Raw genomic sequence first — 14,934 nt, forward strand, 5'->3', positions numbered from 1 at the left:
GAATTTATGTACTGACGTTCTACTCCTTTTCTATTTACAGTTATGATGGCTGAAATTATCAAGCATTACTTTCCAAAGCTGGTGGATCTTCATAATTACAATCCCGCCAGCAGTACCAAACAAAAATTAGAAAACTGGTACCTTTTAAACAAGTAAGTTTGATGATTTTTGATCAGATTATAACAAGTTGTTGCTATTGGTGACCATACGTCTAATACATTATAGAAACATAAACTGTATATATACATAGAATGTATATAATAACAACAGTTGTAATTTATCATTTAAATAATTATATATTTGTATTGCTATGAAATCGCTAAGTGACGTCATACTTTATGACTTCGTAGTTTTTCTTCAAATCAACAGTCTGAAGAATCTCCTTATAGACGAATACGCTAATGAAATCTTGTTAAAAATAATTCTTTTCAAAAAAAAAATTGTTAATATACATATATATATATATATGTTTTTTGTTTTTGTTTTTGTTTGCGGGAGGGGGGTATTGTTTTAGGAAATGGCACAATATGTATCGTCGTTAAGAAACAGATGGATTTACGCCAGGTCAACATTTGTTAATTTGAAAGCAAAACAATCATGCTCAAGTACAACTAGGAACTGAAAAATGATTGATGCAATATGATACTCTACAGAGGTTACAGTTTGATTACCAGATGTCCCTAACCCTATACTGTGTGCGCGTCACAGATCGGTAGCTTTGATTGGAACCCTGAACGCAGTGGTTATACACGAGGACACCCCAATGACAATATGGACGAAATGACCTATATATTAATTGTACGATGTCTATTAAAAGGATGACGCAGGTTTCACACGGGCTGGTACCCTTTAAATGACAGTATAGATATACTTGCTTGGTAATCATAAAAAGCCTTGCTGAAATATCGACCCTGTCAACAAAGTTACTATTGATTCTGCGTGAGTGGCTCGTTTGTTAGATAGCTCTGGACAGTAAACAAATAAAAATGCAAACATTATATATTATTTTGTACAAATGATATACATAGGCATATATATATATATATGATGAAAAAAATCACATAAATAACACCTATATATAATTAATTTTCAGATACAATTTTGTTAAATTGATTCTGGTTTATGTAGTAGCACCAATAGTGTACCTATGACGTATTGATTCGGCTGTTGCTCTAACGACCGATAAAGTTAATTATTGTCGCTATCAGGCTGGCCCGCTCTACCATTGTTTGTGTGCTGTTAATAACCATGCTGGACTTTTCTCTGTCATTGATCTTTTCACGTCTCCCTATCACACAGGTAGGGCGATCGTAAATTGATAGGAATACTCATTATGAAAGCATTAAAGATACCACAGCACTCGGTGGTTTTACACCTAAATCGATCAAAAATGTATGTTGGTATTCATAGGTATAATTTAATCAACTGAAGCATTTTGTAAATCGAAGACTTAAATATATTGGTAATGTTGTCATCCTTTGACCAAAAACTAGAACAGGACCATCATGTATTAGAATCTACCAAGTCCTTAATGTTTGTGTTGACATTGTTGAATAATGTTTTCAATGACAATGTCGCTATCCTTTATTTGCTTACAATGCACATCCAGCCACTTTCATTTTTAGTCATATGGCCAACACATTTAAGTCAATATAGAAATCAAATCAATCACTGTTATGATATGGATATAAACACACTAAAAACCTACCTTGTGGTAGCTGCATATATCTGTCACAAAACCATCTAAATTTAAAAAGAGTTTTAAGTGCCATAATACATTAACATACAAAGTTTAAGCGAAATGAAGACAGAGGGGAGGGACATGGACATCACCTTGGTGTACATCCATATTTGTGCAAATCAATCAGATGCATCGACGGCCGTGTTTGATGACCAGAAAATGAAACAGGTTACGGAAATCAACAAATCTCCACCAATGCTCGTGTTAAGTTTCATAAATCCCCAGAAACGCCCTAAACCATTTGGTGGAAGAAACATGATGATAGGAATCACAGCAGTATGAGACCGGAAAACAGTGTCATACATATGCGCATTATCGTGTCAATTCTCTATTTTCTGTTTTATAAAGACAGCACAGACATTGAAGATAACCTTTACTTGATATGTTTTGTTTCAGACGTGTCCTTAAACGACTTGGTATGGACCTGTCTGATGACGTCATACGAGCGTTAGCTAACGGCAAGCGTCATGTAATAGACCGGATATTGATCCTACTGCGCATGCAAATTGACAACCTGCTGGCTAGGCAAGGTAGGAGCCGCAGAGAGGTAGATTTAGAATTTATGAATTCCAAGCAACAAATCGAAAGCGAAAAAAGCGAAAAAAGCGAAAAAACACCCATCGTAAAAGACGTTACAAGCCCCAAGGAAAACTCTAAGCATCCAAAGGACCAAAATAGTCGTAAGTAGAAGACGCACATCTAACCTCCAGACATCGGACGTGGAGCTGATGACAATATCCCTCTCTACCGTTTCCATAACCATTCATTATATTCATTAACCACATTTGTAGATGTGTGCCGACTGGAATATGTCTTCTCTGCTTCTGCAATTCCTACCTGCAATCAAAACAGGAATACAGATTCAATGCACTTTTGGTGTATGGAATTCATTCTGTCATCAGGATGGCTGTCTAAGAGTTTCTCCTACATATGTATCTTATGCTTCTGCTCAACGATTGTATGATCGAAACTATTCTACCTTTGTATTCATGATAGACAATACTACTAATAGTCAATCCTCATTAAACCTCACACTTGTACACCACCTCCTCTTTCCTTTATTATACTGTGTGTGAAGTGACCTGCCACAGATTTGTGCATACATAGTTTGTATTGACTTGTAAAATGTTTCCGAACAATTGTGTATGTACATGTATATGTGTGATTTCCGTGTACATCGATACATCGATACCCATGTTCGACTTATTAAGTAATTAGGAATGATATAAAGTGGATATATTATATTTATTTCTGACGTAATATAAAAAGCTCTTTTCCAAGAAAGCTTCGCAATTAAATACGTAAAAAGATATGTTAAAATTGTTAATTTAATTTTTGGCACCTTTGAATGCACGCAAAAGATTATAGTTAATAGAGTAAGTCAGCACGTAAATAGGGCCGTAAAGTAAAAAAAGACCTATAAATCTCCAAATTAAAGTAAATGGTTACTGAAGTGCTTTGGGCAAATATATAATTGAAACGTATGCACTTTCCTATTTCGCCTTTCATATTGACGTAATGTTAATATGTGAAACTTTATTATTTATGGATAACATTAAATGGAATAGACTAATCTACCTGTGTAGAGCTTCCGTTATTTTATTAAATTTTAAAATAGTCTCATATATACACACCTATTATAAAATTGTTTTGTTCCTCACATACCACACGTTGCACACTTACTTATTCATGGTGTATATCAAATCAGTTACCATTATTTCCTTCATATCAAATATACATATATATGTATATTGTTTACCAGCACATGCACTCGTATGCCTTCCATGTCATATGATCACTGCGCTATATTCAATATTCATAGAGTCTATCAAACCATTCAAGCATCACATGCCTTGTCAAGTTTAATTAAATTCAGAACTCGATCTCAGTGTCATCGCTTAAAGTTATTAAGTTTATATAAGATTGCTTCCATTTCCTGTTTTAAAGAGTTAGGACATTTAAAACATCTTTGTCACGCTACTCGTAAATAGTATTTCTCCCACAACCACCTTAGGTTTCCTCACTCACGACTCATTGAATAAACCAGCTTAAAGTTGGTAATCATGATTTGAAACTTACAAGTGTTTAACACCCTGAACGTTATTTCATTAGTCAATCTTCTAATTATGACGTTAAATACCAATGCCTTGAGACGTCATCTTCTAATGTGACGTCATAGTTGATGACAATTGTTTTCCGGGTCAGAAACAGGAATGATGTATTCCCAAAAGAAACATGGGTTTCTTGATAAAATATCCGAGCTTTGTGGGAGAAAAAAAGTTTCCCTAAGGGTGATAGTTGGTTATTATGTTTATTCAACTCTCGTTAGTTTATTTTTAAATTGTTAAATTTACTCTATATACCTTGTGTCTATACAATTTGAAAATTAACTAAAACGAGCTAGATAAACATGATAACAAACCGTCACTTATTGGGGAACCTCTATTTACAAATTTCGTCCTCATTCGGAATCATGTACCTGTTATTGTCATTGCATGCATACCCACTGAGCAACTTCCCATCTGTTATTACGTCAGGTAAAATGGATAATAGAGGTTCTCGACCTTTTCTTTTAGTCACATTTACGCAAGACAAAGGTAAGTGGTGATGGAATGTAGATAGTTCAGTAAATTAAAAATATCTCGCATTGATGTTGAACTTTTTTTTTCCAATGTCAGGCTTAGTTTGTTTCTGTAAGTACTTCATCACTTTGACTAATAATATGCTGTTTTCGTTTTTGCAGATATTAAATGGTTTTATATCATTCTAGTTCAGTGATTATGTGTGCCATTAAAGATTATTAATTATTAAAAAAAAACTACAGTATCTTAATATAGTCATGTATAGAATGAGACGTTACTTTTTGGACTATTGTTTAATTAAAATCTCAAGTATGGCAAACAGCACACTTTTTACAACGGCATGTTTCCATTGCTGTACTTCTCAATCAGTACATTTGTATCTTCCTAAAGTTGCAAACAAAACTAGAGAATGCTTATTGGTACGAAATGTTTAACAATAATAGATAACGAAAAAAATTAAAGCCACCTTACGATCGGATTTCAAGACTGTAAGGCCTAACACTAACTGTAAATATAAATATGAGCATGTCCTAAATTAGATATATATATATATATATTTTTATTGTTACGATTTGATATGATAGTATACACATCAACTTTATAAATGAATACGGAAGACGGAGAGAATCAGTCGTGATGATCTTGGTTATAATGGCGCAGTCTTTCTATGTTGTAGTTCAGTTCAGTTTATATTGATATTTCTTTTGCTGGATTTCGTAAACGTTGTGCACCAACAGCATATATCTAGGATCTTAAATATGTTACGTTTTCTTATCAGATTTATGAAACGAGTCTTGGTTATGTCGATCTAAATAGAAAACTGGGTTGCATGTATCTCATGTCGAATGGGAACAACTTCAAGATCCACCACGTTACACGACTTTTCTGCAAATATTTGCTAAAACACAATTCACTATATATATTGCTGAAAAGCAATCTTGACTTCGTGTCTATTTGCGTCGATGCTACGTCACGATTCTGTATCAGGTTCTATGATGATATGGCCATTGATTAACTGTTTTGACAAACTATTGGGTATTAGAATGGTCCTATACATGAGGTAGGCTCAATCGGAAACGACATTTTTTACTGCGTAACACCATGGTCATGCATTAAACATTGTTATTGTTAAATATATAAGAAATAACAGTAGCTTTAACTGAACTGCTTAAATGGACGCGCTATCACATCCATTGGTCCTGATTATATAGACTTCTTAGATGGTTATTTCTAAACATTTTCTTCAGGTTGGTAAGTATGGATTATGAGAAGTTCTTTTTACACAACCAATAGAAAATTTTAGTGGTAAAAAGAACTTCTCATAATTCTTAGATGGTTTAAAATAGTAAACATATCTATTGGACAAGGATAACTCTTTACTCATTATTAACCTACTATGCCAATATTTGTCCTACACCTAAGTTCTCTTACTAAAAACGAGACAGTGTTGTAATTTTCTCATGCAAACGTCTTGTGTGTGTGCTAATATTCGGTATAAAAATCCTGATCATGTTGGCTTTAAATGAGCTTACTTGATGCATGATATTAAAAGGATTTTGTTGTTACATCAACATGGTTTTAGTGGAGTTATAATTTAATCCCTATACCGCTGGTGTCAATCAATAAAAGAATATGGGATTTCTTGCATCAGATCCGTAGGATTACACAAACACTAAGGTAAAAATCTGATCTGGAAATTGCGCACAGCATGTAAAAATCAAGCATGGAGTATATATATACATGAATGTAAGTGATTGTTTCCAAATAAATAACCCTCTGATGAAGGTAAACGTGCTAAGAGCTGTTCTTTGTGTTTCTTTCTATATATTTACCATCACAATTGCTTTAGATTATTTGAGATTATAGATATATATATAGTTCAATCTTATGAAGACTTATGTTCCGTATAGATATGCAGACGATTACTTTTCATGTCTAGGTTACAACATTACCACGTTATATCAACAATACCATAATGACAACATGGTGTATATTACATCATAATGCTGTAACTAAGACATTAAAAGTAATCGCCTGAACATGATCGCAAGGCTTGAAAACGTTACCAATGAACATCTATATTTATATATGTCTGAATCAATACACTGCAATCTAGTTTATTGCCAACACGAAAATAATATTTTTGAGAAATAAATCTGATTCTCAATTAGATTCAATCAGGCATTTCACATTAGATGTTTTGTTCTTTGTTACAGAAGCGCTTGTCCCCGTGGTTTCAAAGTCGACTGGGAGGGCGTCACCATCTAAATCTCCACGAAAGACACACAGGGGTGAAACAAATTCAGATCGATCGTACGTATTTTTGAGAATACCTTATTTATTTATTTTATTTTCCTGTTAATTTTTTTTGTAATCTAATTTGCTTTTTTGTATAGTGTTCCTTAGAAATGAGTGTAACAACAGATCTATTAGCAAAGGAAGTTTTACGTTGTAGATATAGATGCTTCTCTTTTTTTGGGTGTTATTAATAACATTGTGATCTAACTGAAATTTGATGGGGGTTTTAGTTGAAGTCAAACAGTTTCGTTTTTTAATGTACTAACTCACTGCTAAATTGTTATATTTAAAAGGAATTGACAAAACATCAACTAAAAAGTAACATTCGAATTAACATTGTTTAAATCAGCATGGCAATTGTCGTAAAGATAACAAACACAATGGGAAAGAAATCTTTCTATGAAACGCGCTAGCGCGTGCTTGTAAATAAATCTAAACACCATTGTATTGCAAACCAACCAGCTTGATTGGATATGGGACATGTCTTTAAGTTTATGTTTTCTTAAACCAACCAATACGATAAACATTAAATCACTCTTATTTATTACATCACTGAAAGACTGAAAGAGTAGTTATACGTTTGTCTGGGTACCATTCTGTATGTAGTAAAAGGCTTGTTTGTTGCTCAACGTTTCCTGTTCAACTCACAAAATGTTATCATAAAACTCCTTATTGTTGGCTAGTGCCCTAGAACCTCTGGCCTTACCCTCTGAGAGAGCATCGCAAGTGAAGTCACCGCGACGAATTTACACGAAAGGTGAAATCCCTCACAACCATCCAGACAGATCGTAAGTAGTAAATGTGTCGCTGGTCTTATAGATTTGTAAACATTCGGGAAAGTCGTGCTCAAACTATTTTGGACTATGTCAGATACAGGTGTACACGCTAAATAATCTTACACTGTGACTCGATTAGAATGTATACACACTGCGGAACCAATTCTTAATCGACAATTGTAATATCGATTATACCAGTTGATTCTAAATTTGACGAATGCAACACGATCTGCAGAATTTACCACTGGATAAATTCATTGTTGTCGGGTAAATACCATCACCCTGTTCTAATAATTTCTGGTTCGGTCGTAGTTTAACGCTTTTTAGTTGATATCTGCTATATTAACTAGAAGGGTGAATTACATGTTATTACCATAGCGTCATAAAGGATTTTTCAGAAAATGTTTTACAAGATTTCTGTTATATTATGTATGATATCTATTAAATATAATTATGATGTATTAGAATGATACTACGGAATACATACAATTCATAGTAATCACTTTCCAGATATATACTTTTACGTATTAGAAAGCATCATCTTTTGTCCGTACCTTAGCATGACCTATTTGTAGTACATTTAATAATGAGATTGTTTAAACAGCAATATCCATACATTGTGCAGATACCATTGAAAACCGTCTGCTTTTATTTGATTTATAGCATGACTAATTAATATTTAACATGTTGTGAGGTCGGGAAATTATTTAACAAAAGGTTTATGAAAAATTTTGTACAAAAGAGGAAATACGTGTTTAATGTCTTTCAATTGTTCTGTCGGAAATATCGTTTAAATAACAACATATCGGAATTGTTTTGACCTATTTGTAACATTACTGTGTGTCGGTGTACCCATGTAAATACATTAAATCATGTAACACGTCAATAGCATTATGTAATATTATGCAACACCATTACTTGTGTTTGAACAGAGCAACGTATTTGCTATTCACTCAATTAACAAACCTGTTTGAACCATAAATACATATCCTGAATTATTGTATACATATCCGTGTAAATCACTTTTCATGATAAAAGTAATGTTTTTATGATCTCCACTTAACTCCTTAAACAGCTGTGTTATGACACTTTTTTAGGCAATAGCAATAGTGATACCAATAGTTGTATTTTATTTCTTGTAATATACACGTGATGGAAACCTGGTTATGATTGGTTTATAGTGTTTACAGTATTTTTATAAATTGATTTAATGATTTGTTTGACGATTGTTTAGCAGTAAGCACACTTGTGTTCTGTTGTTATATTATGAACCGGGTGCTACTGATGAAGTTATTTTTGGAATTTCATGGCGTATTTTGCTCATTTCTATTTATGGTAAATATTTTTTTTTAATAATTTTTTTAAATTTATAAAGAACTATTTGAAATATTAAATTTAGTTTTATTCCTTCGAAAGAACAGATCTTTGCTCGTAATTTATCATCGATTTAAATACAATTGTGTGACTTTTTTAATGTTCTTAAAATTAACGAGAAAGAAAGAAATGATATGTGATAAACTCTTACATTATTCAAAATTCAAAAATACTTTAAGTAAAACTAAAATATATTGCAACCATTTTTCAATTTTTCTTTGAAAACCCCCCACCCCATTTGTCATTATATATCATATTATGTCACATTTAACAATGCAGGAATAGATAATAAAACCAAGGGTATAAGGCCATGCCAAGACATCAAAAAGTTATCATGAAAGTTGTAAAGTTTTCAAAGCTAAGCTTTCATTGTGTTGTAAACAAAATGGTCACAAATATATCCTTTCTACATATTTTATATATTTTCAGTCACTATTATCCCAGTGAAAGTTTGAGAGAGTTCGGTTTACGGTAATAAAATATATATTTTTTAAAAGAATTAATCTTTGGGACTAGAGTGGGTTAAGGAACTTAAGTTCAAAATTTGTCCTTTTTCACACTTATCCAACAATTAATTTGGTTACGTTTCATTAATCAAAACTAAGATGAATGCCCTATAAAGGCGTATTAACAAATATACTCTCAGATCTGCTATAAGCATCATTTCATTATAGTTACACGGTACTGTGCTATTTAGATATGCTTTAATACCTGCATGTATGTATGACTCATCCCTGCTAATGTTCGCTAAAACCGTATACTACATGTACCTGAATAATATAAATGATTACAGTGTCATGTATATCGATACGAATGTACAAAAAAATCCCAAAGTTTGCAGATCCACGTAATAAAGCTTTGCTAAAAAGTCTTTCAAACCAGAAATGAAAATGTATCTGTTTTTGTGACAGAATAATAAATTCTCATCTGGTGTTATTGTTGCGAGAGAACAATACGTGTCTCCTCAATCGTTGTAACTCTTTATGTAATCAATTCATATTTAAACACAATCAGCTTCTTATATATTGTAATATCAAGGGCAATATACTTTTTGTTCTAGTAATGTGTATAAGCCAAGGCTACTTTGTTAACTGGGGCTTGCGTTGTTTAACAACCATGGCTAATATGTTAATTAAATTATTCGTAGTTAGCACTCTCTGTATAACAATGATTGTTGGTTGATTCTGTAGTGATATCCCGATTGTTTCATCCTACTAAGGCAGGACGAAGCGATAGATGACAAATAACCTGTAGTCCTAGTCATATAATTTGATGTTATCTGCAAGCTACATATACATACATACATACTTTTTTCTCATCTTCGAGCATTACCTATGTTTTCATACAAGTACTGTTAACAAATAGTTCGAATACGTATCAATTCTTAGTGTATCAGGCCCCATTGGTAATAACGAAATGGACTGTATGTTTGAACTACTTTCTTCTACCATCCATCCGTTACAAAAGGTTGTCCAAGGGATATTTCTCACTTTGAGTCCTAAATTCAGAATACAGACACATAATTGCATGTCGTATACCAAACGTTAGTCATTGTAACTTATAATATATAACACGTTACCTTGGTAAAAAAACACTATCCTATTTACTTTGAATTGCCGAACTGTGTATTTTGATTCAAGCTGGATAGCGGAGTGTTGCATACTAAACGCATGCCAGTGGGTTGCGTCTTTTAACACTTAACCTCAAGTTTTCCCGGGCTCAACGGCCTCTGTGACCTATAAAATCAAAATTATTGAAACAGTTTTTCCACCTCACAGATATTGATTGTTTGCAACAAAATATTTTAGGCATTAGAAATATCCTGTTAATACAATACTCTTCGGTGTGAATGAGAATATCTTAACAGTTAGTGACCTTAACATAAGTATACACATTGGCAAAGATGGACGTAACCCACACACAGAGCTGAAATCATCTTAATCAATAGGTAACGGATACAACATGCCAAACATTACCGGTGGGAGACTACGAAGTGTTTCGAATCATTTTGTCTTGATTCACCTATCGAACATTGCCAGCATAACATCCTGTGCACTTTACCTACGGGTTCATTTTGTGAAAATGTGTTCTGTTTTTGCTGTGTTAGTGAAAATTATAGCGAAGTGGAAATGTTCGGGTTTATCACGAAAATATCAACATGCAAATCGATAAATTACATAAATAAATATAGAATATATAGATTTCAGAACAATTTCCAAAACAGAATATTCAAACCGCGATTAAAACTTACGATTCACAACGCGAACATTTCTACACGCGAGAATTATCACTTTTACAGCGTTAAATAGTGTATGTACATGTAAGACATAAGCTTGTTTTCTATGGTTAAAGCCAATTTAAACATGTTGGTAATTATAGGGAGTATACACATACATGCTCATATCAATACATAATGTATTGGTGGATTTCAAGGATAGCAAAAAGCATTGTATTGTAACTTTTAAATTCAAGACACCACCTTTACACGAAATTCATAGTTTACATGTCAGGCACTTCATGTTATATATGACATCCTGATCTGTGTTATGTATATATATGTTTTAAATAACTGCTTTTGATTTTAGGACTTACTTCAGTGACAAGCGGATGTTACCGGATACACTACCCATTTACTCGTATATGTACAACCACTCGCACGTGCCTAGACTTATCATGGAGGAAAAGGAACTCGAGATCATGCAGAAAGAGGAAACCATCCAGGTACGTTTATTAGGGTAACGTGTTCAATCCCACAATGTCATGTCATATCCCCGCCATTTTGATGATACAGTTTACTAATTGTTTGTGACAAGCTTAGACTTGTTTAATTGAAATGCATTGTTTAATATACTTTTATCACATAATGTACTGTGTTATCCTGTGAATATACCCATGTCATATGTTTTTGCGTATAAACCCATGTTATATGACCTATCGACCCTGTGATTGATTGTAAGTTTCAATTGGTTCAATTGTGACGTCACACCTAGGATAAGTACATGACGTAACAAACAACTTACGCACTGGAGTCAAAATGGCGGCTTTTTACATTTTAAGGTTGCATGAAAATTGTCGTTTAACACGAATGAATGCCACAAATCTTGATTATGGGATAAAAAGGATTTTACACTCATTTTATGAAATTTATGAAACTCGTCACGAATTTTTCATTTTAGCTTGCCAGAGGCTCGCTTAATTGAAAAATTCTTTGACTTGTTTCATAAATCTCATATGAAATGGAAACTCATGTAAGATCCTATACATGTAATACTAATTTGTTGTATACTGATTTGTCATAGTCGTTCAGTGATGATGGGTCGAGGGGAGTCAAAACCTCCGTCGTTCCTTCCATCTGATTCGTTTCTAGAAAAATAGATTTTTAGTATTGATTGATACATTGTACCTTGACTCTGCATAAACATCACTAGACTTAGGTGCAGCTGTACATGTGTGTTGTGGGTATGTGATGCTGGCATGTTTAGAAATTACATGATTTTATTTGTTCATTGATATTTCTACCAGTCAAATATTCCGTTATATGATTTCTTTGAAGCTTTGTAATTCAGTATGGAATACATATAAGCAAAGGGACAAAGATATTTTGGATGCGTTTTTACTGTAAACCCTTATGAAATTAAAGCAGACATGCTATTCGGATAGTATGCCTACCACCTTAGATGATAACCTTTCATGCTTTTGATCCTAAATCTCTAAATTAAGCAGTTGTATATAGACTGTCACAATGTCCGATATATATAAATCACCTCCAAAACTTGTTTTATTTCATTACAGATGCTGAATGCCAAAATACAAAGCATGGAGCGTTTGTTAAATCTGAAGCAGGTACGGATCGAGGATTTGCATGCGAAATTGGTTGCTTGTCGGGGCGTTTACTACGTGACGGATGGAGGAACGAAGAAAATCATCAGATAAACTCGACTCTCATAACACTGCTAGGACTATACATCAAAACTTTTGTAATGATTTACACTCTGACAAAACTAACGTACATGGCTACAATAAAAATGGCATTGAAACATTCCCTGGTATTATTTGGTAGGTTTCAACTCATCATTGTATACAGATATGTTCAGTTAGTATCCGTTATTGCCTAGTTCCTTGTTAACAGGTTTCAGTGTTATCACAGACTCGTCCAACATATGCATCAACATATCGGGACGTTTGTAGATATAATTGAAATGATTTGTTATCAACTGAGCGAATGACCAATTGTTTAGGTATCTTAAGGTTAAGACAAAAAACGAACTCTACAATGTTACAATATATTTCATCTCTAGATGATATACATGTATATTATAAGAATTTTGCAGCCTACGAGAATGTGTTAACAAATCTATTTCGCTGGGAGTCGAAATCTCTGTTAAATTAACAACTCCTTTTGTACCTAGCATTATTTAACGTTAGCTATTCATACAATGTATACTTTTTTAATCGACCCTTGGAGTATTCGTCACGAAGAATATAGAGTTCTCGTGTATAAACGTCTGTGATCAAATATTACTTTGCTACTTTTTGTTTATATTTCATTTTTTTTTTTTTTTTAGTTTTATATGTATATGCATCGTTTATTGTTTTGCTGTTTATTTCAATTTACTCCTAAATGTCATTTGTATGCTGTCTGTATAATGGGATGGACCTTTATGTCAACACTTTATTATAAGTTGGTATTTCCGACGAGTTTGAAATGGAACTTTTTACACGTCTGCATGATAAATGCAGGGATAGATAATATGTTATGTTTGATATAAACAAATTGATGAATGTTAACATTTAGAAGAACTTTTCTGAAAAATCCCAGTTCAAAACCTTGTAATGTTTTAAGTAATGGTATTGTATCGATATATAAGATTAGGGTATCCATGCTAAACGTTCGGCCTTTACCTCTTGCTTATTTTCAAACGAAATTGTTCTAGTTAAGTGTAAAAACGTCAGCATGTTTCACATCGTGTCACACTTCAAACTAGAAATAGAGCACTTTCATATCATTTTAGAAAAACAGTAGGAAACAGAAATTTCAAAATTATTCTTAACAAATCGTCTAAAATGAAAAACAGTCTTAGTCTTTAAGAGGATGAATCTGATTTCAAAAAAAATCATTTCTGGGTGTATAGGTAATATCAATATTCATATTTCTAATTTATTATCGACTTGTTTTCATCGAAGTACAATGTGTAAATGGTTTGTTATGATACTAATGTGATACCTCGAACCACATGTCACTACTTAACCCTTTCACCCCTATGTTACCTTAGTAAATTATACCACGCATCGATCTGGACGATTCCATTATGGTCTACAGGGGCGAAAGGGTTAATCAGTTTGAGATTGTGCCTTAGTCTGTATACCTTGGTATTTAGTATCATTGTTTACATGCGTATTACATAATGGTTCGGGTTGATGCAGGTGACATTGGTTCCTGTTTGTATTCCAAATACAATGTATACACAAAAACCAGTAGTATAGCATAATCGGAGGGAAGAAGAATATATCTCGTCACATTAAGGTTCAAACTCTGTTTTATCGTTTATTATGGTACTGAAGTGTTGTATTATGTGTACGTTTCCATGTCTAAAATATAATACTATATGCTCACACTAATACATCATCCATAACAAATGTGCTACAGTATTAAGGTAGAACAGAGACAATGTATGTTGGCCTTACATGCCGTCTCTAGGGGTAATCTGGAGAGGACATTGTCATACTCATAATACAAAGATATAGCCCAGAAATACAGTACTAACATCATCTGGTGGTGTTTGTTACTAACAAAACTATACCGAAATGTAAATAGTGTGTCTTCATTATATTTATTACCACTCTATACAGATTCTCTACATACCTTTTCGGAAGGATGGTTTTCTCAATTAAATTTGTTACATTAACATTTAAACGACTTGTTGTCTTTTATAGAAAAAGTGTCTGGGTTTCAATAAATAACTGTTGTTTGTTCTCATTTGTTTATTTATTTTCAATTGAAATCAGCTTATGGAGAGTAAGGAGAGCAGAAAAAAAAAGAAAAAAAATACTACAGCGTAAGCATCCTCGGAATTCACGGGGATACTCTCTCTTGCGTTTTCTAAACTCCTTGAATATATCGTGACACAATGGAAGGCCCACGGATAGCTTTATATATCTATAT

General features: G+C 33.1%; 1 protein-coding gene across 5 annotated transcripts in view; it reads left to right on the forward strand.

The window, feature by feature from the left end:
• Positions 1–14,679, forward strand: part of LOC110449780 (sperm flagellar protein 1-like) — a 37,903-nt gene extending 23,224 nt beyond the window's left edge. For 2 of the 5 annotated variants that reach the window (XM_021496861.1, XM_021496859.1), the window contains exons 2-9: positions 41–152; positions 2,138–2,421; positions 4,318–4,338; positions 6,540–6,636; positions 7,305–7,409; positions 9,201–9,242; positions 11,357–11,492; positions 12,564–14,679. In XM_021496861.1, coding sequence (XP_021352536.1) covers positions 41–152; positions 2,138–2,421; positions 4,318–4,338; positions 6,540–6,636; positions 7,305–7,409; positions 9,201–9,242; positions 11,357–11,492; positions 12,564–12,704 — 938 coding nt within the window. In that variant the 3' untranslated portion in view covers positions 12,705–14,679. The remainder of the gene's footprint in view (positions 1–40; positions 153–2,137; positions 2,422–4,317; positions 4,339–6,539; positions 6,637–7,304; positions 7,410–9,200; positions 9,243–11,356; positions 11,493–12,563) is intronic. The other 3 variants (XM_021496864.1, XM_021496862.1, XM_021496863.1) reach the window with 3 other exon arrangements.
• Positions 14,680–14,934: the final 255 nt, after the last annotated feature.

Source organism: Mizuhopecten yessoensis, unplaced genomic scaffold, assembly GCF_002113885.1.
Source record: "Mizuhopecten yessoensis strain PY_sf001 unplaced genomic scaffold, ASM211388v2 scaffold4819, whole genome shotgun sequence".
NCBI classification, from domain to species: Eukaryota; Metazoa; Mollusca; class Bivalvia; order Pectinida; family Pectinidae; genus Mizuhopecten; species Mizuhopecten yessoensis.